The sequence below is a fragment of the Alosa sapidissima genome, chromosome 4, assembly GCF_018492685.1.
Source record: "Alosa sapidissima isolate fAloSap1 chromosome 4, fAloSap1.pri, whole genome shotgun sequence".
NCBI classification, from domain to species: domain Eukaryota; kingdom Metazoa; phylum Chordata; class Actinopteri; order Clupeiformes; family Clupeidae; genus Alosa; species Alosa sapidissima.
In genome coordinates this window covers 24,769,054-24,796,421 of record NC_055960.1, presented here as the reverse complement: position 1 = coordinate 24,796,421, position 27,368 = coordinate 24,769,054, and the positions used below count along the sequence as shown (strand labels likewise).

At 42.0% G+C, this 27,368-nt stretch overlaps 3 protein-coding genes and 1 non-coding gene across 14 annotated transcripts; 1 reads left to right on the top strand and 3 right to left on the bottom strand.

Annotated features, from left to right (window-relative positions):
- Positions 1-260: 260 nt before the first annotated feature.
- gnl3 (guanine nucleotide binding protein-like 3 (nucleolar)) lies at positions 261-6,248 on the bottom strand. Its single transcript, XM_042088439.1, has 15 exons — positions 6,106-6,248; positions 5,793-5,851; positions 4,864-5,004; positions 4,628-4,747; positions 4,422-4,508; positions 3,397-3,532; positions 3,152-3,255; positions 2,846-2,990; positions 2,407-2,494; positions 2,021-2,198; positions 1,651-1,793; positions 1,059-1,195; positions 811-968; positions 646-715; positions 261-528 (listed from the first exon to the last, which is right to left on the bottom strand). Exons 1-15 carry the CDS (start codon positions 6,116-6,118, stop codon positions 410-412), a joined length of 1,698 nt encoding a protein of 565 aa, XP_041944373.1. The 5' UTR covers positions 6,119-6,248; the 3' UTR covers positions 261-409.
- LOC121708131 lies at positions 2,284-2,360 on the bottom strand. Its single transcript, XR_006031593.1, has one exon. It is a non-coding gene; the product is annotated as a small nucleolar RNA SNORD69 (small nucleolar RNA).
- Positions 6,207-21,886, top strand: pbrm1 (polybromo 1). Of its 9 annotated transcripts, none has more exons than XM_042088430.1 (30): positions 6,207-6,335; positions 7,001-7,153; positions 7,259-7,356; positions 7,480-7,627; positions 7,965-8,114; positions 8,531-8,647; positions 8,730-8,798; positions 8,902-9,000; positions 9,106-9,191; positions 9,325-9,416; positions 10,521-10,737; positions 11,113-11,254; positions 11,777-11,871; positions 12,244-12,523; positions 12,902-13,007; positions 13,561-14,200; positions 14,699-14,910; positions 15,275-15,457; positions 15,994-16,151; positions 16,239-16,490; positions 16,925-17,070; positions 17,252-17,409; positions 17,897-18,080; positions 18,167-18,371; positions 18,827-19,028; positions 19,185-19,256; positions 19,804-19,959; positions 20,439-20,491; positions 21,027-21,240; positions 21,495-21,886. In XM_042088430.1, the coding sequence occupies exons 2-30, from the start codon at positions 7,016-7,018 to the stop codon at positions 21,665-21,667; spliced, it is 4,845 nt and encodes a 1,614-aa protein (XP_041944364.1). In that variant the 5' UTR covers positions 6,207-6,335; positions 7,001-7,015; the 3' UTR covers positions 21,668-21,886. The 9 variants fall into 9 exon arrangements, 8 of the variants coding, with proteins under 8 accessions (XP_041944364.1, XP_041944361.1, XP_041944367.1 ...); XM_042088427.1 differs by having other exon boundaries at positions 19,185-19,340; XM_042088429.1 differs by lacking the exon at positions 6,207-6,335 and adding an exon at positions 6,480-6,660 and having other exon boundaries at positions 19,185-19,340.
- A 1,023-nt stretch (positions 21,887-22,909) lies between these two features.
- Positions 22,910-27,066, bottom strand: LOC121706579 (uncharacterized protein C01G6.5-like). Of its 3 annotated transcripts, XM_042088442.1 has the most exons (8): positions 26,984-27,066; positions 26,792-26,893; positions 26,615-26,698; positions 26,432-26,515; positions 26,023-26,121; positions 23,712-23,804; positions 23,500-23,586; positions 22,910-23,015 (listed from the first exon to the last, which is right to left on the bottom strand). In XM_042088442.1, exons 1-8 carry the CDS (start codon positions 27,036-27,038, stop codon positions 22,996-22,998), a joined length of 624 nt encoding a protein of 207 aa, XP_041944376.1. In that variant the 5' UTR covers positions 27,039-27,066; the 3' UTR covers positions 22,910-22,995. The 3 variants fall into 3 exon arrangements, with proteins under 3 accessions (XP_041944376.1, XP_041944377.1, XP_041944378.1); XM_042088443.1 differs by lacking the exon at positions 23,712-23,804; XM_042088444.1 differs by lacking the exon at positions 26,023-26,121.
- Between the last annotated feature and the right edge of the window lie 302 nt (positions 27,067-27,368).

Sequence of the window (27,368 nt, the reverse complement as noted above, 5' to 3'; positions counted from 1 at the left end):
GAAGTTGTCCGAACTTGGCTGGTGCCAAACTGCTATTGGCTATCTGCATTCCATGGGCAGGGCTCAGTGATCGGTTCATTCCTGGAACCCTCCCATATTCTCCGAAAGCACATCTGACAAACTGCAGAAATCAAAACGTCTAGAGAACCAGAGGAATGGGGTAAACAAAAAGAGAAAGATGGAAACTCAAAAGCAAGATTTATAAGTACGTCTTTGGGTTAAGACTCCCTTCATGTCATTGTTTTGGTCTAAACAAGGGGCAAGTTTTAATAGACGTTTAATAGTCATTTGTTTTTACATCAGCATATTTACAGTGAATGCACAATAGACCGACAGACCTTAAAAACATTAAGGTCAACAGGAAGTTTACATTGACATGTAAAAAAAAAAAAGGCCAAGCTCCAAGAGCTCAGATAAAGTCTGTGTTGAAGTCATATGCCTCGTCATCATTCTGCTGTGCAGAGGAGAGGTCCACATTGAAAGCAACCCGCTTAACCGCCGCCTTATGGGGTTCTGATGATGCTTTTCCTAAAAATACACAAAACATGTACTTGAGAAAACCCTGTACCTTACCCTGTGTTGCATCTTAAACCAAGGGGGAAACAAGTGCATGGGGACAATTCTCCAATGCAATCATGTACACACCTGTTTGTTTCTTCTGTTTCGTCTCCTCCTCCATCCCATCGTCTCCATGCAGCTCATCCATCTCAGCGGACTGAAATTTGGAGTGAAAATAGCCCTGTAAGTCACTCCACCACGTTCACCACTTCATGCTCATTTCCACAGTTACTCAAACCACGTTGTTCCTACCTCCTCTGGCTCACTGCCATTCTCCATGTTCTCTGCATCCTCCTCCTCCTCCTGCACTACAGCCTTCTCCTCTGGGATCTCACTTTCATTCAACATCCCTGCAGTGGGACCCGTTGAGAGGAATCCTATGCTGCTAGCTGGGTTTGGGCACTTCACACCTACAGAGTTGCAGTTAACACAATAGTTAGTGGTCATCAGTAAATAATAACGAACGGTGCTACTGTAACTGAGAAATGTGTTGGACTCACTGTTAATAATTTCCTCGTTGCCGCTCTTTAGCTTGTCCATATCCAATCCCCCTTGCATCTCTGTTACCATAGCGTCTGACAGGTATGGAGGCAGGGGGTGATTGTCAGGTGGTTTGGAATGATAGCTCAGTTTTGCTCTGTGGAAAAAATAAAAAAAAAAACACTTCAAGTTGAGATTGATAATAACAAACAAAATCAACCCATAATTGTACAAAAACAACCTTTTTGAGATGAGACCCGTGAGGGGACAACAATTCTGAATACTAAATTACATGCTCATGCCATGCTCATGTTTCAATGACAGGCCAATTTATGCTTCAGCGAATGTCAGCCAACATTGTTTTGTCATGTAAGGAACCTGTTCATGTTTCACAGAACTTTTAATGACATTTTAAATCTGTTAAGAGGCAAAAAGACGTTTGGATGATACCCCCAGACCTAGTAACTCACTGAGAGCACTGGCCATTAGCTGCAGCTACTCTAGTTAAGTAGCACCAATTTTGGTCGTTTTCCCCCCTATAGACAGTACTCATCAACATCCATGTAAAAATCGGCCAGATTTCTCCTTTAATACAATATTGGAGAAGCTCACCCTGTCCAGTCATTCAAAAATGTGGTGGCAGCCAATTCAGTGTTCAGGACACCACCTTTCAACAGAAATCCACGCTTCTTGGCAAAACATGTCAAAAATTCCACAGAATTTCTGTAGTCTGGAACATTATATTGCAGCATAATCTAGGAAAGACAAAAAAAACACTTAATCAAAGACAGGCAAAAAACATCTGTGCACAAGGACAACAGGCAGACAACAAAGAAAGACACACATCTGTGCCGTGAAACTAATTTGATGTTACACACAGCTTGGTTCAATTCTAATGGGACAATTTTCCCACCAAATCCAAAGTCAGTCAGATAATAATGTCAGTGTATAATGGTCTCTGTGGGTCCCCTTAGGGCCTCACCTGCTGCTGGTCACACTGTTTCAGAAGAGTTCGAACAGCCTCTAAAGAGCTTTCCTCCTTCTCCTCAACCTGCAGACTTCTGAGCGCCATGGACACCGGAGAGTTTGAAGGTGTCGCAATTATTCCAGGACTGTCGATCATCTTGACAGTTTTGGAGATGTGCACCTCCTGCATGCACCTAAAAAAGGTGAAAGTCACAATCAGCTCCAAAGCCACAACACAAACCTCAAAACACAAAACTTGAATTCAGGAACACTGGGGACTTTTTGAAGCTCAGGGTTGGATTGAATGTAGACTCCATGGTCTTTGTCAGATCTTCAAGTTCATCACGCTTCAAAACTAGCCCTACATTTATTAATGAGTGTCCATAAAGCTTCAGGACTCACTTGGTCAGTCCTCGCTGAACTCCAGCGTGGCAAGCCCGCAGACCTTTCAGGCTGTTGATCAGACTGCTCTTCCCTGTACTGGGGAAGCCTGGGAGAACACATAACGAGTTTAAGCAGAGGTGTGAGAATACAAGTCTTTACAGAATATCATGGACCAGTTTCCCCATACATAGATTACACCTAATCCTGAACAAAAAGAAATCTCAATTTAAAATCTTAATTGGAAGAATTAGTTTTTAGCTTTGGATTAATCCATGTGAGGAAAACTGGCCGCAAAACAGTAAAGGCAAGATGAGGATCAGAGTTGGATTATTTTGTCCCCATATAGAGGTCAGTCAAGCATGAGTTCCTCATTTCTCATCCGCCACTACTAGCTAACATTCTACACAAATACCACAAACACAGCATTAAAGGATTCTGGAATAGAAGGCTGACTTACCGACAATACCCACTTTGAGCATGCTCTCTGTGTTGAGTGTTGTGGCATATTCCCCGAGCACCTCCAGGAGAGATGTGTGACCTAATGCAGTCCCTGCTCTGGAGTGATCCACTCCATTTGCCATGCGTCTCCTCCGCTTCTCCTCCTGTCACATTCACATCACTGTTAAGCATTTTAATCTCAAGTGAAGTACTAAAACTGTTCATGATATGCGGGGTTAGACAGGAAGGAAAACAACACAGTAATATCACCATGACAAGGCAGATGTGTCAAAATGTAGTCTGGACTTGACTAATCTGTACTTACTACTGTTCGGTCTTGAAGCTGTGTGGATGCCTTGAACACAAAGGTTGGACACTCCAATTGAAGATACTCCAGCCACTTTTTCAGGTTGTCTTTCGGTACAAGGTCTGGTGAGACACAGGTTTTGTCTTAGAACCTCATTGCAAAACTATTCATTGGCAAAACTGTCAGCAATAATAATAATAATAATAAAAAAAAACTTCTGGAACTACATTTTCATCAGAACACTACAATGTAAAATTGCATACCTATTTTGTTTAACACAAACATCAGCTTCTTCTTGCCCTCATGTTTCAACACAGCCTCCTCAAGCTCAGGACACCGACAACCAAGAGGGTCTCTGGCATCAAGGACCTCTACTAGGATATCAGACGCTTCAATCACCTGAAAATAACCACAAGGCCATCAATGCCAGGCTTGAGAGAAGAAATTACCTTCACTTATTGACAAGAATTTTGAACAAACTCTACACTCTTCAATAGAATAATTTATTACACAGCTCTTCATAATTCTCCATTCACTTGGGCCTTCCCAATGTTCGGAGGTCTGATAATTTTGAATGACAGACCATTGCTATGTATACCAGTCAAGGAAAATGGGTTTTATGCCTCTGAGTCATGTCTTTCATATAAATCCACGAGTAGGCTATTTGACTCATTTATTGCAATGGAATTTAATTGAAAGTTAGCAAGTTAGATGTTGCTACACAACACGTGGAATTGTGGGGCAGCCGTGGCCTACTGGTTAGCGCTTCGGACTTGTAACCGGAGGGTTGCCGGTTCGAACCCCGACCAGTAGGCGCGGCTAAAGTGCCCTTGAGCAAGGCACCTAACCCCTCACTGCTCCCCGGGCCCCGCTCTTCTTGCAGGTAGCTCACTGCAACGGGATTAGTGTGTGCTTCACCTCACTGTGTGCTGAGTGTGTTTCACTAATTCACGGATTGGGATAAATGCAGAGACCAAGTTTCCCCTCACGGGATCAAAAGAGTATATATACTTATACTTAAATTGTCACGTTCTGTTTGTGTGGCAAACTATTTGTTTTTCTCAGCAGAAGCCACAAAACGGTAACAAAATAATTTTAAAAGACCCATTTGTGTTAAGTTTCCTGACTCGTTTTAGCCGTGTAATGAGTAGCCGTGTAATGAGCGGGATAATGTCTTGTCCTCCGCTCCGCATCGGGGCCCTGCTCACCCTGTCGGAACTTATTTTCCAATAATGACCGGCGGACAACACATTATCCCTTACATAGGAAAAAAGGAAACTCAATTAACCTTGTTCAGTTCTTTGCAACGGAACCTCTTGGCGCTTTTGTTTGTCCCTGTAGTGGACTTTTTCTGCTGCTGCTTGGTCTTCTTATCCTGCAAGAAGACAGTGGTTACAGAGTAAGCCAGAAAGATAAAAAAAAATAATACACTCACACTCATTGTGTGACACAATGACTTTGAGGTCACTCTGCTTGATGCGACTGCTTTGTCACCTTTTTCTGTTTTTTGGCCTTGGGCTCTGTTTCAGCTTTGGCAGCCTCTTTCTCCTTCTTCCTTTTCTGGGCCTTTTCAGTTTGCTTGGCAACCCGATTCTGTTCTTTCAGCTCTTCAAGCTGTTAGGGGCATAAGCAATGTTTTCATTATTTCAATTATCTAGCCAGCACTCAGTGCATATCACTGCACATCATTGCACATGGGGTTGTGATGCTACCATGGTAAATGCACTTACCTGTAGTTTTCTCTGTTCAGCCTCCCTCAGAATCTCCTCTTTGAAAGGTGCGCTGTTTGGTACTCCAATATCCTTCTTGACACGTTTGCTTATCCCCTTCTTTTTGGCCTCTTTCCGTAGTTTTCGGGTATGTTCTCGGACCTAGTGGAAAGAAGTTAAAAAGGGAACAACACTGTAACTACAAGAACAGAACATGTATTTAAAACCCATTTCTCCAATTTTCCCCATACATAGATTACACCTTAACTTCTAACAATCTTTATTGGAAAAATTAGTCTTGGACTAATCTTAATCCATGTGTGGGAAAACTGGTCATAAAACAGTAAAGGCAAGATGATGATCAGAGTTGGATTATTTTGTCCCCATATAGAGGTCAGTCAATCATGAGTTCCTCATTTCTCATCTGCCACTACTAGGTTACATTCTACACAAATTACTCAAATATCACATACAACACAACACAGATTCAGTGAAAATGTCTGAGTTTGAATAAGTCTACTTAAACTACATCACTTATTAGTAATGATAGTATTGCCCTCCACCATGGACAACTGTAAATCAGCACTCTACCCCATTTTGCCTCAGCTTCAGGTCACTTCATAGTCATATGTTCATCATACATAAGACAGATCATGGAAGCTGTTTTTTTAAACTACTCCACAAGTGACGGTACACAATATCCTCGTGCTATAGTACACATAGGAAATAATCAAGAGCCTGTAATATTTAACTTTAACCAATTTAAATTCGATAAATTGAACCAGTAATGTAACAGCTTGTGTAAAAAAAGAAGACGAGTGAACACTGAGGAAAAACACTATATTTGTGTAAAATTACGTTTTTAAGCCGACACAAACATACTCAATGAGTGCATGTGGAATACTGTTATACGTTCGCTAGCATGGGAAGCCTAGTGAACATGACCTTACCTTTTTCTGAATTTTAAAACGCTTCGCACAGGATAAGCGCTTACTTGCTTTCTTCAACTCTGTAGGCAAAAGTCAATAATATGAAAAATATCAGTGATTATCTAATTGGGTTACGAATGTACATGAGCTAACATTTAACAGGGGTTAGCAAACCATTGCGTGTCTAGCGTGGAGTTACGCCGACCAACTTGGTTATTAAAAACACCAACTAATAACAACCAAAGGCAACAACACCAATCGGAACTTGAAAGGACACATTGTAGCAGATATGATTAAACACAACAATTACTGCAATATACATGTTTACACTTACTCGGGCGTTTCATTTTGTTGATATGCGTAGACACACAGGAGAGTTGGGCTCCTTGTCTGCACGTGGATTTTGGCGAGGAAGTGAGCTAGCCTGTGTTTCGAGTTTCCGCTTCCGTTGTTTGGTCATGAAAGGGTTAATTTTTTCTCTAATAAATCAATCAACTCATCCGAATGATTTGGTATTGCGTGAAAAGCATCATTAGCTAAATTTTTACAGAAACTCTGCAAAAGGTAAGATTTGCAAAGCATCTCACAACGTTATTGACGTTGCATATGCACGTTTTTCTTTTCTATGTACATCGCTAGCTAGCAAAATGGGCAATGTCTACAGAAGAATTCCCTCTTTGTTTTTTGTGTTCTTGACGCTATTGGTTACGAGGGATTTTGGCACCTAAACCTGTCAGCTTAACAAACCAGTTACTGCAGACAGAACGGCTAGTTTGGCATGTATGAACGAACTCCCGTTAGCCCTCAACTATAGCTGGTGATGTCGTTACCTCAGTGAGCCGTTGTTTTATGTACCATACTCAGGACAACTGAGAAAAGGCACTGACAGGTTAATTGGACCGTTATAAACTGGCATCCTTCGCGCTGGGCCTGTCACCACAAGACAACGAGATAAGACGGCGAAGACACCCGCAATTTTGATTAAACATCTGTCAGAAAAGATAACATTAGTTAGCCAACCAGTGACATAATGAAGAGATAGTCAAATGTCAGTTAATTTATGAACGGTTTTAGACTTAATTCGTCACGTCGTAGACAAGTAATGTGACAAGAAAACTGTTTTAGCTTCATTCATTGACAAGATGAAAAATATGAAAGCTGTACTAGATATTTTTCCCCCTGGCTAATCAATGCCTTACCGAAACTTAACCTATTGTTTAATTACTTAGGAACTATACAACGTTATGGGCTCCAAACGAAGGAGAGCCACTTCTCCTTCAAGTAGCGTTAGTGGCGGGGACTTCGATGATGGTCAAACCACACCAATGCCTTCAACCAGTCGGAAAAGAAGAAGAACATCAAATATTCCTACTGTTGATCCTGTAAGTGCGCCCAGGGCCATTCGGCTCAGTTCATTCAGCATGCTTATGTCCCTGCCCTAGCACACTCTTAAATTGTACATCTGGCTGATGCCTTCCCTCAAACAGATTGCCGTGTGCCATGAACTGTACAACACTATTCGGGACTACAAAGATGACCAGGGCAGAATGCTTTGTGAACTGTTTATTCGCGCACCAAAGAGAAGGTGGGTCATGAAACCATTGTACTCACACTTGAGGGACGAGAAAAGAACATCTTCTCAGAATGTTGAATTCGATCTAATGGAAATGTTGATAAGTTTTTTTCTTGTCTTCTGTCAATCGCAAAGGAACCAACCCGATTACTATGATGTGGTGTCTCAACCAATTGACATGATGAAAATCCAGCAGAAACTGAAAATGGAGGAGTATGACGATGTGGAGCAAATCACTAGCGACTTTCATCTCTTATTCAACAATGCTAAGGCTTATTACAAGGTAATCCTCAACATATTAAAAATAATCTAGGAGAGTGCAAATGTTTAGTGAGCAAATAGTGTGTTTGTGATTGTGCCATTACTAATAACTATTACATTGTTTAATGACATCTAAGTTATTTAATAAACTTGGGGGGGTAATGGCCAGCTTTGGAATGTGTATGAATTATTTTGTATTTTCAAGTTATACTAAAGATTTGAGGAGGTGGAAAAAAAGTGACTGACAGAGAGAATCCCTGCAACTACCTCAACTTGTTATACCATGACCCTGAAATGTACCAAAGAGAGACACCAGACACTGATAACACTTGAATTCCATTCTGTCTTAAACTCTGTAGCCGGAGACTCCAGAGTACAGGGCAGCCTGCAAACTGTGGGACCTGTACATTCGCACTAAGAATGAGTTTGTGCAGAGGGGTGACTACGATGATGAAGATGAGGATGGTGATGATGGCCAAGAACACCCAGGAGTGTCCAATGAGGAAGAGGTGGGGGGAGCAGTGCTTGAAATTTGAAGCATATTTTACCATTCAAAACTACACGAAGGCCACTAGGCCATTAAAATCGTTGTGGCTTGAGATAGGTGCCAGGGACCACCCTGTGTATTGCCTACATATCAGCCAATTTTAACAATTTAACTACAGTACATTTGTTTTATTTTAAATACATTTTATTTTATTTGTCCACAAATCACCCTTATTTAAATATATATATTGTGCCTATATTGTACATATCTCATAACTTCGTTCATGGCCCTTGCTGATATGATATTCTTTTATGATATTCTAATTTTGAATTTCTTGAATTTTCCCTTGGGGTTCAATAAAGTATCTATCTATCTATCTATCTATCTATTTTTGGAAGCCCTCTCAGTTTGAATATTTGTTTTGACTTCTATTGACAGTCTGCACCCACCTGTCTGAAGGATGCCCTGGAACAGCTTCTTGATGCTGTGGTGTCTTACACAGAGCCTTCTGGAAGACTTGTCAGTGAGCTCTTCCAGAGGTTGCCCTCTAAAGTGGTATGAGATGGCTTAACTTGTGATACATAATTCCTCTTTATTAGTTTATTAGTTTTTTTCACATATGCATTTTATTCTTTAGCAATATCCAGATTACTATGAGATTATTAAGGAGCCAATTGATCTGAAGACCATTGCTCAAAAGATACAGGTAAACAAAATTATTAATATATATATATATATATATATATAGATTAATATAAATATGTAGAGTTCTTAGTGTACAACTAACCATATTTTTATTTATTTCGCAGATTAATTTTTATAGAAGTCCCCATGCTATGTCAAAGGACATAGATCTCTTGGTAAAAAATGCCAAGACGTATAATGAACCTGGATCACAGGTTTTCAAGGTAGGATGTGTTTGTAGCCTCAGATGGTTAATACATTAGCCCTGCAAAATGTGTTGAATTTTTATATCCCTAACCTAACTTTAGTTTTTTATGATCTGTGCACAGGACGCCAACACTCTCAAAAAGGTTTTTGCCCAAAGAAGGGCAGAACTTGAACACGCTGAGCCTATTAAGTCCAGCATACGAATAAGGTAGATGCCCCCCCATCTATAGTATTAAACTAAGTATTAAACTAATTACATTACAACCCCAGTGGTTGTGGAGGCTATGTGTAATAGGTGTAATTGCACAGTGTTGCTAGTGTATGCTCGGCTTTCTTGGTAGGAACAGACGATCAGCTCAAGGAGACCGTCTCTCAGCCATCACCATGGCATTGCAGTATGGCTCGGAGGGTGAGGAGGATGCCATCCTCACTGGTAGGACTTTGTGCTCTGTTCTTCCCCTCCCCCTCTCTACTGACTCCAGATAAAATAAACAACCACCGGCTAGCAAGTGTGCTCCTATTCACTTGTGTTCCTCTCTGAGAACACTTGAGCCCCTTTCAGACATAGACTGGAATCTGGAAATGATCTAGATGTCACATGGATGGTCTATATGTATCAACACAATTGTCCGCATTATTTGACATAGACATCACCTGGGCCTTACCCTACTTGTACCCTAGAACTAAGTCCGGATGTCACGGGATGAACGTATATCTGAATACAAAAGGGTGAGACTCGAGTAAATTCACATCTTTGTCGTGCGAGGCTGATAGTGTCCACTTGGTTTATCTGTAGTTTATAAGGTTATGACTTATATCATAATAAAATCCATCCATTAATTCTCGTTCATGACAAACTGGCACTATTTTGCAAAGAAGGGAAGTATCGATATAGGCTACTGTTCTCCCTGTGTTATGCACATAAAGTTGGTTCTATATTGGTAGTTGGATGAGGACGATAACTTAGGAGAAAGAAAACACGGTCCTAAGAGGGCAACTTTCAAGCTACAGGATATTCTTGCACGTGCATCTTTGGACAAGTGGGGACGACTCACCATACCCCGACAGTAGCCTACAGTGCGTCAACCTCCTCAGCTAAACCATTCAGACTATTTACTCAGGTATGAACAAGACCCACCCTGGCCATGTCCGTGCGTAAGGGGCAATTACCAGGGCATTGTCTGGACGTCATGTCTAAAAGCGGCTCTTGTATCTTTCAGGTGCAAAGATGCTATTGCAAGGGAGTGGCAGTTTGCCTTGTTTATTGATTTGGTATCAAACAGTATAGGAACTTTACCATTGTTCTGATTTAAGTTTATAAGTTTTGACTCTCATCACTTTGTACATCAGTTTAGATGTCCAAATGGATTGGAGTTTAATGTGCTATATTGTAGCTTCATACTGTAATGATCTTCTACTGGCAGCCTAATTTACCCAACCATGCCATGGCTTTAGAATCATAAGATCATTAATGAAGGCTACTTGACCTAGTAATCCTATTATCCTTGTGCTTTTCGTAATCCTATCATCATGGCAGGGTCAGTCCACTATGACGAGGGCGAGTCAGAGGCAGAGAGCATCCACTACAGCATGGACATAAGCAACCCCATCTTCCAGCTGTACGAGGCGGTGCGTGGGGGCAGGAACAGCCAGGGCCAGCTCATCGCCGAGCCCTTCTTTCAGCTGCCTTCCAGGAAGGACTACCCCGACTACTACCAGCAGATCAGCCAGCCCATTTCCTTCCAGCAGATTCAGTAAGCAGAGTGCTCACGGGAAGACAGTTCTCTTGGTAATGTAACCAGTGTCTGTTTGCTGCAACAAATAAAAACGGTCATGTTTCAATGTCGTGTTTCACTGATGCCTCAGTGAATATGCATCAGGTGTATTGTATCTATGTATGTATGGATGTTGAGTTATCTAATAGGGTAAGTCGATCTAGTTTGATTGCCTAGCTGAATAAATGCAGATTAAAATACGCACCTATATCTTTATCACTAGTACAATTAATGGCACTGTGCCTAGTCTCTTTGCTCAAAGTTTAGTATTTAAGGGTATTTTATCCACTGTCATCATAAAGTTGTAACATGCAGAATGATCACCAGCAAACTGTTCTCCTTCATTTTCCATAGAATCAAGTTGAAAAACAATGAATATGAGAGCATTGAGCATATGGAGGCTGATCTCATGATGATGTTTGAGAATGCTAAGCGTTACAATGTCCCCCACTCCCATATCTACAAGAGGGCCCTGAAACTGCAGCACGTTCTACAGGTCAGTGCCAAGGCCATACAATACTATTGGAAACCTTAAAGTGACCTTCAGTTTCACCCTTGAAATATTTATGCTCTGCTACCCTTGCAAAGCAGAAAGATGGTCAGAATTGGCCAGTTTAAATTCAATTAAATTAGTGTGAAATACAGCTTTATTGTTTTAGATACAGCACATAGAATACATTGAAACTATAGATTTGATTGAGGCTGCATTACTAACCCCAGGAATGTCTGCAAGAAGTCTTTAAGATATCTTTGTATTTCTTTCAAAAATAATTCTTAGCAAATAGTTCTTAGCATGATAAGCCAACCCTAGCCCACACTTGTGTGCAGACGTGTATTTACAGGATTCTGTACAGTATTTCCAATTACATCCAGGAGAGAGGGAAAGGCTGCTGATAAATATTAATGAGAATGAGGGGGCAGGAGGATAGGGCTTGTAAATATTAATGTGTGTCTGCATTCTGTGTGTGTGTGTATGTGTGTGTGTGTGGGTGTGAATGTGGTGTTTCATTTTCCTCAGCTGAAAAGAAAGGAGCTTTTGAGAAGTGGAGACGAGGACAGGGACAGCATGCTCTCCTCCACCATGTCCGACGGCGGCACCACCAAGAGGAAGAGGTACAGCTGGCTCTGCTCATTTGCATCTCAAACAAACAATCTGAATTACTGTGCAATTCCCATGACCTGTGTGATTCTTCTGTTGCTGCAGTGAAGTGAAGCATGATATTAGCTATGTTCAGATCCTGGGTTTCTTTCCTCAGGAGCCTGGTTGCTGGACAGTTGGTTGGTTTATCTGTTGTGACCTCATGCTTTAATAGAAAACCAATTGCAATGTCAAAAAATGAAGTTAGTGTGTCTTCCTCATTGTGTTTAGGTGTTGATGAGCTTGTTGTCTTGATGTCAATAACGCAATAGTGTGCTGTTTGACACATGACTGTGAGACGTGTGTTTCTTCATAATGTCGAGAAAACGCCCGTTTGGCTTTTCCAGTCACAAGAAGAACACTAAGAAGAACCGTATGAAGGTGCTGTTTGCAACGGTGACAGAGGTGCGAGAGATGAATACTGGCCGCAGACTTTGTGACCTCTTCATGGTCAAGCCTTCCAAGAAGGACTACCCCGACTACTACAAGATCATCCTGGAACCTATGGATCTTCGCACCATCGACCACAACATCCGCTCGGACAAGTACATGAGCGAGGAGACCATGATGGAGGACATGCGGCTCATGTTCCGCAACGCCAGACACTACAACGAGGAGGGGTCCCAGGTAGGGCTCTAAAGACCCAACTTTTGTATGGTACATTTATAATGCAGCAGGTCAGTGTTGATGGTGGTGATTAAAAACTATTTCAGGTCTGATATGGTGTTGTGTATAAGAATAGCTCTGTTTAAATGATACACATTACCTAAATACCCCAAAGGTAACAAACACATGCATACATTATGTATGAACACATGCATACATTATCTTCATACCAGAACATACTGTGACAAAGTGATCGGGGGCAAATACTTGCAAATACCTCTTGCTTTTTATGCTTTGGTGCCTTGTCCTGCCTTTGCTTCATATAGATGTGAAATAGGCTGAAGGTTTGTACCACGAGCATTACATGACTGCTCATTACATCTGCGGCTCGTCTCTCAGGTGTATAACGATGCCAACATCCTGGAAAAGATTTTGAGGGAGAAAAGAAGAGAGCTGGGGCCCATACCTGACGAGGATGACATCATTTCCCCAAAGCTAAAAATAAGTAAGTGACCGAAACACCACTGATATGAAAAAATATAAATAAAATAAAAGTAAATGAATACGGTAATTCATAATTTCAAAAGTTTCATTTTCTCTCTGATGTTTTATTGTGCTCTTTGTACAGTTTCTTGCTCAAGACTATGCTTGCTATAATGAGGCGCTTTCATGTGTACTGTTGTGAGATTTTCATAGGTTTATGTGGATGCTGACTAAAAGAACAATGCAATAATTGATTTATGAGGATATTCACAAGATTGAAGCTGCATTAGGTTATAGAGCACAGCTCAGCACACTGATCAGCATTCCCTCATACGGAAGCTCCAGCATTGCATCCCAGCATGCACTACTCTTGCTCTATTTGTTGGGTGTTCACATAAGCAGAGATATCCAATAAGAGTATATTTAATCACCACTATATAATTACATTTGTTTAAATAGAACATATTATAAAGTAAAGGTAGAATATACATTCTCGGAAGGTTTAACACGTGATGTTCACCTTACTTCACTGAGTTTCACTGAAATTCTACACTTTATTACTTGACTGATGACAGGGAAGAGCGGCATCTCCCCGAAGAAGTCCAAGTACCTGACGCCCCTGCAGCAGAAGCTGAACGAGCTCTACGAGGCCGTGAAGAACTACACGGACAAGCGCGGCCGCCGCCTCAGCACCATCTTCCTGCGTCTGCCGTCGCGAGCCGAGTTGCCCGACTACTACGTGGCCATCAAGAAGCCCGTGGACATGGAGAAGGTCAAGAGCCACATGCTGGCCAACAAGTACCAGGACGTGGACGCGCTGGTCGAGGACCTGGTGCTCATGTTCAACAACGCCTGCACCTACAACGAGCCCGAGTCGCTCATCTACAAGGACGCGCTGGTGCTGCACAAGGTGCTGCTGGAGACGCGGCGCGACCTGGAGGGCGGCGATGACGCGCACGTGCCTGACGTGGCGCGCCTCATCCAGGACCTCATCCGCAGCCTCTTCGTGTCCGTGCTCGGGCACCAGGATGACGAGGGCCGTTGCTACAGCGACTCGCTGGCGGAGATCCCCGCCGCCGACCCGGCCAATGCAGACCGGCCGCCACTGAACTTCGAGATCATCAGGGCGAATGTGGACAAGGGAAGCTACAAGAGGCTGGACGTGTTCCAGGATCACATGTTTGAGGTGCTGGAGAAGGCCCGACGCCTGCACAGGTACGACATCAACAATGCCAAACCTGCATTTAGGACAGTGTGTTGTGCTTAGTCAGGAAAATGGTGTTTCTTGTATTACAACTCAACCTTTCTCTACTCTCTCTCTCTCTCTCTCTCTCTCTCTCTCTCTCTGAAAAAAAAGGGTATTTGGAGAAGTTTAAATAAAACTGACAGCATACTATCGATAATGTTTTTAATTTCTGCATGCTGTAGGTTATATTTTGACATATGCATAAGTAGTTAATTAAATTATGGTGTTTCACCTGGGTCATTAAATATATTTTCCAACATAGCCTGGCCCCACCCACCTAGATTTTCTTTCAGGGAGATCTAGTCTGGAACACCATAGTTCATAATGTTTTCCTCAGACAAGAAAAATGTCAGGCCACTCAGCGACGACAGGGAAGCGTATAGCTGACCATGGCTAGAGAGATGCCACTGCTAGATACCACTGCTACTCCTTCTGCTTATGCCCTATATTTGTAATGACTTGTGCAGGACAGACTCTGAGATCTTTGAGGATGCAGTAGAGCTGCAGCAGTTTTTCATCCGTATCCGGGACGAGCTGTGCAAGAACGGCGAGATCCTGATGTCCCCCGCCCTCAGCTACACCTCCAAGCACCTCCACAGCGACGTGGAGAAGGAGAAGAAAGAGAAGCTCCCCAAGGAGCTGGAGGAGGACAAGCTCAAACGAGAGGAAGAGAAGAAAGGTACTCGCCCCCACTTCTCTGTGACTCATTCTGTGGCAAAAGTGCAGAAAAGCACAGTTTTGTGTCCTCTTTTAGAAGTAGGAGACCTGAACAAAATGGATTCACTAACTAAAACACGGACAACTACTGATAATCAGTATCAGTTATCGGCTTCTTCGAATAAAAGTATGCCAAATTCATGAGCATCATCAGAGTTAATGACACTAATATTTGTAAACATTTGATCAAACTAGAAACGTCATAACAATTGTACATGAAATTGATGTTATTCAGCTCTCAAGAATACCACAGCGCTGGACTCTGCCCTTAGTGATTGAACTCCAGTTGAACTTCACTCCTAATTTTATTCCCTCACGTACAACAGAGGCTGAGAGGAGTGAGGACTCGTCAGGAGGGCCCTGGCAGGGCGTGCAGCGCACCTACAGTCAGGACTGCAGCTTCAAGGACAACATGTACCACGTGGGGGACTACGTCTATGTGGAGCCCGCCGAGCAGAGCCTGCAGCCTCACATCGTCTGCATTGAACGCCTGTGGCAGGACGATGCTGGTAAAGGGCATGCACTCTGTTTACTCTGTTCTTACTTTCACATTTACTTTGATGTATTTTGACCTCAGGAATTAAGTGTTAAGCATTCCCGAAGCTGATGTGAGCTTGGGTCACTTTGGATAAAAGGGTTTGCTAAACACCTTTTACACAATTGTATCTTAACTTACCACTTCAGTGACATAGTACTCTAAAGCTTATGATACACAAGGCAACTTTTTGAGCAATTTTGCTAGGCAACGTTCTGCATTGTGTATTCTGGCACGTTCCTATTGATATTGACCACCACATCAGCAGGTACATTTTCATTATCATCCAATCAGAACACATGGAACTGGTTATGTGGTTGCCCAGCAACATTGCTTAAAAAGTTGCATCATCACCTTAAAGTCATGTTTGAAGACTGAAGACTATGTCTTTAAACTATTTTTTTGAAGCAAACTACACGTTGTTTGGATGTTTCCCTGGGGAGTTACCTGGACCATGCTAAGGGACATGTTTCATAATAATAAAAAAAGTGTCATATTCATTTTGCTCAGGTGAGAAATGGCTGTATGGCTGCTGGTTCTACAGACCTAATGAAACCTTCCATCTTGCTACACGGAAGTTTCTGGAGAAGGAAGTCTTTAAGAGTGACTACTACAACAAAGTGCCTGTCAGCAAAATACTTGGGAAATGTGTGGTCATGTTTGTCAAGGTATATTTGAATTTAGATCAGCATTCATCTGTAAAATATGTATTTGTGGGCTCTCATATCAATTGTGTTCTTTATAAAATACTGCAGGAATACTTCAAGCTGCACCCAGAAGGCTTCAGGGCAGAGGATGTCTTTGTCTGCGAGTCTCGTTACTCAGCCAAGACCAAGTCCTTCAAGAAGATCAAAATGTGGACCATGCCTCTGAGCTCTTTGAAGTTTGTCCCTCGTGAGGTTCCACTGCCAGTGGTCCGGGTTGCCTCAATGTTTGCCCCTAAGAATGATGAGAAGCCCCCTGAGCCGGCTGAGGATGATAAACAAGGACCATCCATCATAGATAAGGTGGCCACACATAGTATGATGTCTTTTGAAAGTGGCTTAGCTGTAGGTCGAATGTTTTAATGCTTGCACCAATAGGAGTACCTTTCTTGGAGGTACTCGGTGGTAATATGACATGTACATCCATATGTTATCATTAATATATCTGAGGTCATGATCTGATATGGCTTATCACTCCAGAAATCTTAGGACTCTTTATTGAGCGAATTACGATGTTATATCACTCTCCCGGCCCATTACATTATCCTTATTCATTAATATCTAATAATAATCATAGTTTTTCTTCAATAATCAACGTCTTGTGGAGATATAATATTATGATGATATTAGTTTAGTAGTGCACTCCTAGAGTGCATACTTTTAATTCACTTGAGCCTTTCCTCTGGTCCTAAAACATAAATTGCAAATAGGGATTAATAATGCTTTTGCTTTTGCAGGAGAGAGAGGATGTGACTATGGACATGGCCAATGGTGAGCCCGGCTGTCAGTACTATGAACAGCTCTGCTACAATGAGATGTGGCTGAAAGTGGGAGACTGTGTCTACATCCGCTCTCATGGGCTAGTGCGCCACCGAGTGGGCAGGTGCGAAATAACACAATCTAAATGTCTGCGATTCCCTGGTGGCTGCGTTGATCCTCTGGCTAGTGGTCAATTGTAATACGCTGCTCAATTTGTATGAAATTGTGTTAAGCATTTTTCAATACTGCACTGACTAAATGAATGGTTGCCTGAGTGAAAGGATCTCTCATGTTGTGCTCGGCAGGATTGAGAGGATGTGGGTTCGAGATGGAGCAGCATACTTCTTCGGGCCAATCTTCATCCACCCAGAGGAGACAGAGCATGAGCCCACTAAGATGTTCTACAAGAAGGAGGTCTTCCTCAGCAACCTGGAAGAATCCTGCCCCATGACCTGCATCACAGGTACCGCTCATCAGAGCTCTTGAGTTGCCGAGGAGCACCTTCAAGAGTTGAAGAGAGAAACAAAAGCAACTTCTTGATTCACATGGAGATGAATCAATGTCGGTTTTATACTTCACTGTGTAAAGTACAGGCTAGGAACACTGATTCCAGCGAAGAACTTCAATTGCCACAAAGCCTGTGCTTTACGTCTTGTTATATTACACAAGTGTATTGGATGATTTTCTGTGCATTGGAGTCATTTTAGTTTAGAGGATCTAGCACGTAATTTTCAGATCCATAAGTTTACTGATATGCTCTGTGAATGAGTAATTCAGCAGCTACAGGTCTGCAGCCAGCTCACTCACACATTGTACAGTGTTGTTAGTTGTATTGTTGTGTTGATTGTTTGTTGGGCTGATTGTTTATGTTTTTGAGTGGTTTATGAATTTGTTTTTGTGAGTGGTTTTTCCATGAATGATTCATTCGTGCGTTGCTCTTGGGCCGCTAGGAAAGTGCACGGTGTCCTCGTTTAAGGACTACCTGTCGTGCCGCCCTACCGAAGTGCCCGAGGAGGATGTTCTACTCTGCGAGAGCCGCTACATCGAGAGCGAGAAACAGATGAAGAAGTTTAAAGGCCTCAAACGCTTCTCCTTATCTGCCAAAGTCGTTGAGGATGAGATTTACTACTTTAGGTGAGCTAAAAGAACAATACTATTTCACTTTGAAGAACATTTTTGACAAATTATAATGCATTGTGTCCTGTCTCTGTTTCCACTAGGAAACTGATAGTGCCTCAGAAAGAGCCGTCTCCCCTCCTGGACAAGAAGATTGAGGAGCTGGAGGCCAAGTTTGCTGACATGACGGACGAGGAACTTGAGGAGCTGGGCGAGGATGACGGAGACACGTGTGATGCCCAGTCCATGCCCCAGCTTCAGACACCGCTGGCCAATGACCTGGACATGATGCCGTACACGCCACCTCAGGTGAATCGAGTTCCCCTACAGTGATCTTTGGACATTCTCAATTGAGTTGATTAAAATAAGTGTTGTGTTATAGACCCTTTCAACAAGAAAAACAAAAAAAATGCTTGAACGCTCTATTTTGTTCCCAATCTACTTCCGCTTCATTAAGATAACATATGGTGTGTTAAAACAGAAGCCTTGTGGGAACAACTATGATGCTGATAATGGAACTCTCTTGAAACGGTCAATACAACAAAGCATTCTGCATTCTCTCTTTTTCGTTGACAAACTCAACTCTAAATAATTTTGCTTCTCCCATTAACCCATCTGTTTTTCCTGTTAACCTGTCTATGACCTTTTTCTCCACTTTCAACTTTTAATCTTTCCTTCCCTCCTGCTTTTTATTTCTCTCTCTCTCTCTCTCTCTCTCTCTCTCTCTCTCTCTCTCTCTCTCTCTCTCTCTCTCGTGACCCCAGTCGACTCCTAAGTCCATCAAGGGCCTATCCAAGAAGGAGGGCTCGAAGAGGAAGATCAACATGAGCGGCTACATCTTGTTCAGCAGCGAGATGCGTGCGGTCATCAAGGCCCAGCACCCCGACTTCTCCTTTGGAGAGCTAAGTCGGCTTGTGGGGACTGAGTGGAGGAATCTGGAGACCAACAAAAAGGCAGAGTATGAAGGTACAAGACAGATAAGTCAATGAAGAAAATGTTGCGTCACTTTTCCAGATTCTTTTTCACAGTGAAATAAAACACGACATCTCTCTCTGCAAAATGTGCAATATAAGGCAATGCTTAAAATGAAAATGTGTGTGTGTGTGTGTGTGTCCGGTGCAGAGCGGGCAGCTAAGGTGGCTGAGCAGCAGGAGCGAGAGCGCGCAGCCCAGCAACAGAACTCCCCGAGAGCAGGTATCCCAGTCGGGGCGCTTATGGGGGTGGTGCCACCCCCGACCCCCTTGGGGATGCTTAACCCCAGCATGACCCCTGCGTCAGGTAACCCCTCAGAGACGTGGATGAACCTTCTTGGGGGACACTCAAAAGCTGGAATACTGAAGCTCAACTGCTAACTCAGTTTTTGTTTTTGTGTCGTCACGCCACCTCACGTAAAACTCCTTCCCTGCCATCCTTTGTTATTTTTCAACTTTAACTTATTTGTTTTCGTTTACTCCCCCCACATCTGAAAGCATTTCCTGTGAATGCATCCCCACTTTTATCACAGTACACAGCAGTGTATTTCTGTGGTTTCCTATAACTGCATGTCTTAGATTGTCGGTGTGTTCCATGAGGATGGAATTGTCTCACCTCTCTTCATACATGATGTCTTCTAACGTAGCATGAATAGGCTCTGTATGATTCCCATAGTGCATGGTTTTGTTTAGGTAGCTGCATGTTGCACTGATGCATGAATCTCTTTTGTTGGCACTCTTCCCCCTCGCTCTTCCCACTCCAAAACAAGGCATGATGGGTACCTACGGGCCGCCTATGATGCCCCATCAGGGCCCGGACGGAATGGTTAGTATACCCGGCATGCCATCATATCCCATGGGTGTGCCCGTCTTACCCCATCACCTCCCTCCTGGTATGCCTGGTTTCCCTGGCATCCCTTACCTGGGTAAGAATAGATTTTTGCGCCAGCTCACCCTATCACCCAAACGCCATGCCCTTGCAGTTGCTTCCTGTCTGCCAGACTAACTCACTGGAGGGGCTACCTGTACCACATACTAACTCTGAGTTCCTGGCCATGTCCATTTATACAGCAGGTCAAGGCCCTACAAGGCAATGGCTGTTGCAGTCCTGTCATGTAGAGAGTGATATGGCTTAACCATCCCTAGTATGATTATACTTTGGCAAGAAAAACAAAACAAAACATATTTATCAACAAAATAACAACAATGAATACCTTTAGCAGTAAGTGTCAGCTGCCTAGAGGATATGCACACAAAAAAATCTGTGTGTAATGTAATGTATGTGAGGCGCCAATACCAATTTCTTCCTGAAATGGGACACAGTTGTTGTGGAGTGCTATGGCTCAGCTAGCCTTCTATAAATGCCCCTGTTGTGATGATGCTTTAATGGCTTCTGTCCTCATAGGTATGAATAGCATGAATGGAGCCCATGGTGCTGGAAATCACTATGGAAATCAGGTAAACCCACACACTGTATGTCAGGAGCATTTATAGTGCCATCTTGAATTTCCCCTTGGGGATTAATAAAGTACTGGTATCTATCTATCTATCTACCTATCTGTCTATCTGTCTAGGTTTCTTGTAGAGGTGCTGGATTTTCTTAACTTGCCTCATGTCATGTAGAGGGCAGCAGTGTCATACAGAGCTAAAGCTCCTCTTCTTTCGGCGGGGAGTTATTAAGATGTTAGAGTAGGATTACACAAATGAAAGGCATGTAAGTCATTGATTTTGGGAAAATGTTGTTGATAATGGTCAACAGACAATCAAATTACCCCCCACCTTTCCTTGCTCATGAAGCAATCTGTTGATTGACTAGAGTTGGTTATGGCTCAATCTCAGCTGCAATATTTCTCATTTGTCCAGAACATTGACCGTATGAACACCATACCTTTAGGCATTGAAACAGAAACAGACTGCCGATTGAAAGAATCACAAAATAGTCTAATCTTTGAAATTGTACTGTGTAACTCAAAGTTGGCTGTTTCTCTTCCAGATGGGAATTGCTGGTCAAGGGCAACAAGCTCCGCCCCCTTACCCAGGGCAGGGTCAGGGAGGGCAGCCTGCGGTACAGCAGCCGACCACACCCATATTTGTGGCCCCGCCTCCCAAACCACAGCGAATCCTGCACTCCGAGGCTTACCTGCGATACATAGAGGGACTCAATGCAGAGTCGACCACAGTCAGCAAGTGGGACCAAACTCTGTCAGGTAACAATTTATGACGTTGTGCTAATGGAAGAACTTTGAACGCAGAAGCTAACATAAATTGAATTGTATTGGACATGATGTCAGCTGACATCAGTTAACTATTGATAAACGCTCAACTGTCCCAATTGACCACCTTTTCCCCCCCATCACTGAATAAAGTAGTGGATAGCTCACAAGTGTATGCTACACCTGAAATGAAGCCAGTGACAGGAAGGACACTATGTAGGTGATGTGACCCATGTCTTGTCCTTCAGCTCGCAGAAAAGACGTACGGTTGACCAAAGAGCAGGAGAGCCGTCTGCCGTCCCATTGGCTGAAAAGCAAGGGAGCCCACACCACTATGGCTGACGCCCTGTGGAGACTGCGAGATCTAATGCTCCGGGACACGCTCAACATCCGCCAGACATACAACCTGCACAACATCTAGCCATTCCTCCTCTCATGCCCTCCTGCAGACAGAGAAGCATTGTAGTTTTAATGTTGTAATACTGTAAGTTCACTTTGTCATGGTTTTGTAAAATTTCTCATTTAGTTGATTGCCTTGGGTTAGTGTTCATGCTGTTTTGTATCTACATTTTAAATGTGCTGGTATGCATTGGGAACTGTTGTTCGGTCATGAAACATTTTCATAAAATGGTTGACAAACTGAGTGTTGTCGTGTGTTTCCACTAAGATCTGTTCCTTATTTTGTCATTTATTAAACTAATAGTGTCGTCAGCCCCCTTCTGTTCACTATTTACATGCTCCGCCTGATAAACCATCACCATGGACTCAACTTCCACTGCAATGCTAATGACAATCAAGTCTATTGGGTAAAACTACTGCAGATTCAAATTCACACACAAAACCCTGGCAGCAGATAACTCCCATCCTCACACAGCTTCACTGGCTGCCAGTCAAGTCACAAAACACTTTAAAAATATCCTCCTCACCTACAAAACCCTCCACAGTATCTTACTAATCTCAATCGACCACCCCTAGTCAGTTAGTCCCTCCAATCATCCAAGGATCACCAGCCTTGGATGAGATCACAGAAGGCTCTGGAGTCTGGTGCAGCGGTCACCAGTCTATGGGACAGTCTACCCCTCCACATATGCACAACCCTAGAAACACACCTGTTGAGGTCAAATTCCATTTAAGTTATTTAAGCGAGTCATGTGTTATGGCTTGTATAATATTGTTTTATGGCTTGTATAATAGTTTTATTTCCATTAGGCTGTTGATTAATTTGACATTGTTTTCTCCTTAATGTAGTCTTACCATGTTATTGTTTTTATATTATTGATTGAACGGACATTGTTTATTGCTCCCCCCAACCTTGTTTTCATTTCTTATTTTATTAATCGAATTGACATTGTTGTTTAATAAGGAGAAAAGCAATAATAGTTTGACCAACAGTCTAATTCCCCGTTACATTTTAATTATATTGTTTTTGTATTTCTATGTCGCTTTGGACAAAGGAGTCATAGAAATACATCCCATAACGACAGAATCTAGAGGAGGGCATCATAGCCAAATCCCATAACGACAGAATCTAGACATAACTTTGAACTCAAAATGATGTTCAGAGTACCGAATAAAGTTAATACTACAGGGGAGTTAGTAAAGAGGTTTCTAGTCAGGTTGACCACCAAACTGGACCCGAATCATGAAACAAGGAAAGACAATGTTGGATAAGAAAATCTGGCCTTTATTGAATTCAAGATGGAGAAAGCCTAAGATGACAGTTAAGCATTAGCATTCTGAGCAGTCACTTCAGGAGTCATCATGGGAGTCTAAGGATAAAAAGCAGCCTTTTACATACAATACAGTAAGCCATTGCTTCAACCTGGGGCTGGTTAACTGCCAGACATTTTGTTGTGACTACTGGTTAAGTCTGAACAAGCTACAGACTGAAATATGAACCAGGCCAGCCCACTATCTATGTTCCATTACAGCACCCTTGCTCTAAAAGGTTTAAGCCAAAGTGATTTGAAGTGTACAGCATGTTGGGCCAACATGAACTTCCTACATTTTTACATGGTATGTAAAATTCAATTTGACAAAAGGCAACAGGAGATAAATACAAAACACTAGGAGATAAAGAATTACACTCAAAGACCTATAATCTACAAGCTACTATTCGTCTTCCAAGACAAATAGTCACTTACAATACTCTGCACATTTCTTGTAGCACCATGTCTGACATTTGATCAAGATTGAAATTCCAGACTATTTTTACACAACAGGAAACATGACAAACCCCAAACAAATAATTACCAGTGATGGTGGTTCCCTCTTGGGCAGATGTAGTCCCATTTTGCAGATTCAGTACAGTGGTTAACACAGCATCCTCACTTGCACCATCTTTGCACACAAGAAAAAAAAAAAGGGGGGGGGGGGGGGGGGGGGGGTCATAAAAGCCAGCTTAATCCCACTAACAGCCAGCAGTTGTAAACAAGATGGACACTACAACACACAGCATGCCTTACCAGTCCCTACAGTGGGGGCTGAAGTGGTCTGGTTTTCGGCATTCTGAGTTGTGGTGGAAGCCTCAGCATCTTCACTTGGACCATCTAGTGGCTCTACAAACAAAGCCACAGAATTGTCACTGGCCACATTTTAGAACCTAGTTGTTATAATTTGGGACGCAAGACAAAAAATACACATGGAAATATGGCATGCCCAGGTGTTACATCAGTAAGGTTCTGATTCTGCTCCACTTAAAAACAGAGACTTCCATTAACATATTTAGTAACGCCTGTGCTTGCCCTACTCTCAAAAATGGTCCATTCCTACTACCTGTAACACCGGTGATGTCAAGTAACTGATTTTCCTGCTGAGGAATTGTGCCAGGTCTAGTAAATACTTAGAACAAATAGATGTAGTAGGAGTTAGGCCACAGAAAGCTCATCTTGAGACTTTGCCATGCCTAGATGCATTTTCCATGGATGCTAGAATTTTAAAGATCTTGTAAACAAAGTTGATTTGTTTGGAAACACCAAGTTAGAAGGTAAAAAAAAAAAAAAACAATTGTGATGCATCTGCTTTCTACAGAAAATTATTCACAAGACCGGTGTCTTCATCAATTAGCTTAAAGAGACGCGCCAATTAAAATCTGCTGGTTTAGAGAATGATTGGAATAGTGTTAATTTTATCACCCATTTTTAATTTAGTCTTAGTCTTGTGACGAAATGTCCTTTTTAGTCTTTGTCATATTTAGTCATTCAAATATCATTTTTGTTAGTCAAGTTTTAGTCGACTAAAAGTCTCGTCATTTTAGTGTAGTTTTAGTCAAAAGAAAACTAAAGGTATCTTAGTCTTAGTCAGTTTTAGTCAACACATTTTAGTCTTTTTTTATAACAAATTATTTCTGATTACCATTTGAGTCAAATAGTGTTTCACACATCTCAATTTTCCAACAACATTGTGTGTCCACAGGGCTACTCGTCTGTTATAATTACTCATTCTGATTTTTTGTCAGTCAGTATGTTTACATGCACAGGTAAGTCAAGCTACAGTTATAGCTCGGCTGGGATTTGACCATAGACAGTAAAAGATTTGACTGGACCACTGTCATATTCGTAGACCAGTGTTTCTCAAAGTGTGGTCCGGGGATCACTGGTGGTCTGCAAGCTATCCCAAGTGGTCCGCGAGCAGACGTGGTAAAATATAATATAGATGAGTTGTTTGCAATATAACTTGTATGTAAATCCAAACAGTTCTGCAACACTGTCTATGTAAGATATGCCAATTTAAATCATACAGTATGAATCCTCTGACACAATAAGCAAAGTGCAAAGTCAATAAGCAAGGTGGTTCAGTGAGTATGCCTATTGTGTAGACTAATTATAGGCTACTGTTGAAGTAGGTCTAATCTTTTTTTAATTCTCTTTTTTTTAGCTAGGGTTAGTTAAGTGGTCCTGAAACTGAAAAAGTTTGAGAAACACTGTTGTAGGCCAAACTATTAATGTTTTACTCCGCCTCGCTAGATGGCGATATGCGCCCAAACACAACACATTCCCCAAACAGACTCTCCATCTTAGCCATAGCTAACCTGCTAGCGAACTTTCCATATTAGCTTACTTGCTAGCAAACTTTGCATCATCAGTCTAACTAGATGAATAGTTGACATTACATGCTGAACATTTTCGTATGGACATTCTGGGGGATGTTAATTTGTATGAGAGAAGCTTCAACTTCTGGGTATGTAGCATTGTGGCATAAAGCTTAGGTAGTTAGCTTGCTAACTCTGGCAGAAATCTCCAGTGTTCTTGTTCCATGTAGTTTCGTGTTGCAGCCACAGGGTTGCAGCAGCAGCACGTAGACTAGCCTACAGGAAAGCTGTTGCGTATGAACTCATTCGGAATATTTTGAAAACATAACAGCTAGATATTCTGTCTTCTCATTTTGTAGACGAACATGAAGGGAGATTTTATCTTAGTTTTTATTTCATGCAAAACATTTTAGTCTTGTCTTTTTTCGTCAACAATAATGCATCTTAAGATGTCTTAGTCAGTGTTTCAGGACATGACTGCCGTCTCGTCATCGTCTCGTCTTAGTCATGAAAAAAAAAAAGGTAATTGACGAACATATTTCCTCTCGTCTCGTCTGACGAAATTAACACTAGATTGGAACAATGTGGTAGGACAGTTTGACCGTGTGGCCTAAGCAGTCAGTGGACTTGATATACACTGGCCAGCTCTCATGATTGAAACCCAATATACTTGACAATGTTTGGAAAAAAACTCAAAGCACATCTCTGAACTACAGGGTCTTTAAAAAAAGAAACAATTCCCTTACCAGTTACTCCATCTGTGGCAGATGACATTGTCTTGTTTAGGGGACTTGGGGTTGTAGTTAGCTCATCAAGTGCATAAGATCTCTTTGCTTCATCTTTTTCTATCACATAATGCATGTGGTTTACATTACATTAGGCTGACACATTTCAGCCAAAACAGTTAATAGTAAACTGTAAGCTTTTTAAAGCAATTCTAGGACCATTTTAAAAGGTAGAGTACAATAAGAATAAGTGCATCAGTGAGTGCTGTTTTTTTAAACAGTCAAGTGTCAGTTCTAGTCAGGTGGTAAGTCTAGGATCAGCAAGACTAGTTATAAGTAGTGCTACGAAAGACGTTCTCTGAAGAGCTAGGTAGGGAGTGAGGGGTCTATTGGTCATATACATAACCACAAATGCCCCGATTGTCCCTACCAGCATTTCCACTTTGGGCATCAGGTGTTGTCTGGTTTTGGGGACGTGGGGTTGCAGTTACCACATCATCTTCACTTGCCTCATCTTTTGGTTTCCACATAAGAGGAGAAGGGGAACCAAGTCAAGACTTTAACACAATAAAGCAGACTTGCAGGAACTCATACCAAAAAAAGAACTCTTTACCAGTAACATCAGGTTGTGCAGTGGCAGTCTGATTGTGGGGATTAGGTACTGGAGTGCCTGCTTGGACATCTTCACTTGCACCACCTTGGGTTCCATTCAAATTTAGACATTTAAATCCAACACAACCAACTTGTAATAATATAACAGCTACACTACTGCATTACATTAAATACTCACCATTAGCTTCAGTTTGGGTCTGGTTGCTGGGATTTGTTGTTGTTGAAACATCAACCTCATCAGCATCTCTTTTTGTGACATCCCTCTTTGGAAAACAGAAGACTGCTCAAAAGAAGAGCAGAAGATAAGCCTATTATTTAAATTGGGATTTTAAAAACATAGGTCAACTGCCAAAAGATACTTTAAACTCAACATTACTGAAACTAGCAATGAGAAGCAACACAACAACCTTTGCCATTACTGCCATGTTGAATCACCAAAAACAATGGGAAGAGTGAGTTTAAGCAGGCATTATGGAGGCTTATAAAGGCATGACACACTCATTCTCAGTTCAATGATAATTAGAATCACAAGAGTTCCAGGTGTGTATCATTTAGCATTAATGGGGCCTGACCTAACAATAATGAGGAAGGCGTAGAGTCACAAATCAATTTGGCTTTGTTTTCAGCCAGAAAGCTTTTTTAGCATGGTGTAATTGAGTTATGGCCACCTTACACCAAACAACTTTGACAAGATTTGGGAAAGATTCTTAAAATATTGTAGTCTTTTAACTAATACCCCCCATTCAAGCTTTACT

What these genes read in the sequence shown, in the direction of transcription:
- gnl3 (XM_042088439.1), bottom strand. An exon ending in GTTCAGCGAGGACTGACCAA is followed by an intron (nt 2,199 to 2,406) that starts GTGAGTCCTGAA and finishes CACCTTTTTTAG; the next exon opens with GTGCATGCAGGAGGTGCACA. An exon ending in TTTTTGAATGACTGGACAGG is followed by an intron (nt 1,196 to 1,650) that starts GTGAGCTTCTCC and finishes TTTTTTCCACAG; the next exon opens with AGCAAAACTGAGCTATCATT.
- pbrm1 (XM_042088427.1), top strand. Translation starts at nt 7,016, where the DNA reads ATGGGCTCCAAACGAAGGAGAGCCACTTCTCCTTCAAGTAGCGTTAGT. An exon ending in GTGCGCCACCGAGTGGGCAG is followed by an intron (nt 17,071 to 17,251) that starts GTGCGAAATAAC and finishes TGTGCTCGGCAG; the next exon opens with GATTGAGAGGATGTGGGTTC. An exon ending in CAAAAAGGCAGAGTATGAAG is followed by an intron (nt 19,029 to 19,184) that starts GTACAAGACAGA and finishes TGTCCGGTGCAG; the next exon opens with AGCGGGCAGCTAAGGTGGCT.
- LOC121706579 (XM_042088442.1), bottom strand. Translation starts at nt 27,038, where the DNA reads ATGGCAGTAATGGCAAAGGTTGTTGTGTTGCTTCTCATTGCTAGTTTC. An exon ending in AGCCCCCACTGTAGGGACTG is followed by an intron (nt 23,587 to 23,711) that starts GTAAGGCATGCT and finishes TTGTGTGCAAAG; the next exon opens with ATGGTGCAAGTGAGGATGCT. An exon ending in AGAGGGAACCACCATCACTG is followed by an intron (nt 23,016 to 23,499) that starts GTAATTATTTGT and finishes TTTTATCCTTAG; the next exon opens with ACTCCCATGATGACTCCTGA.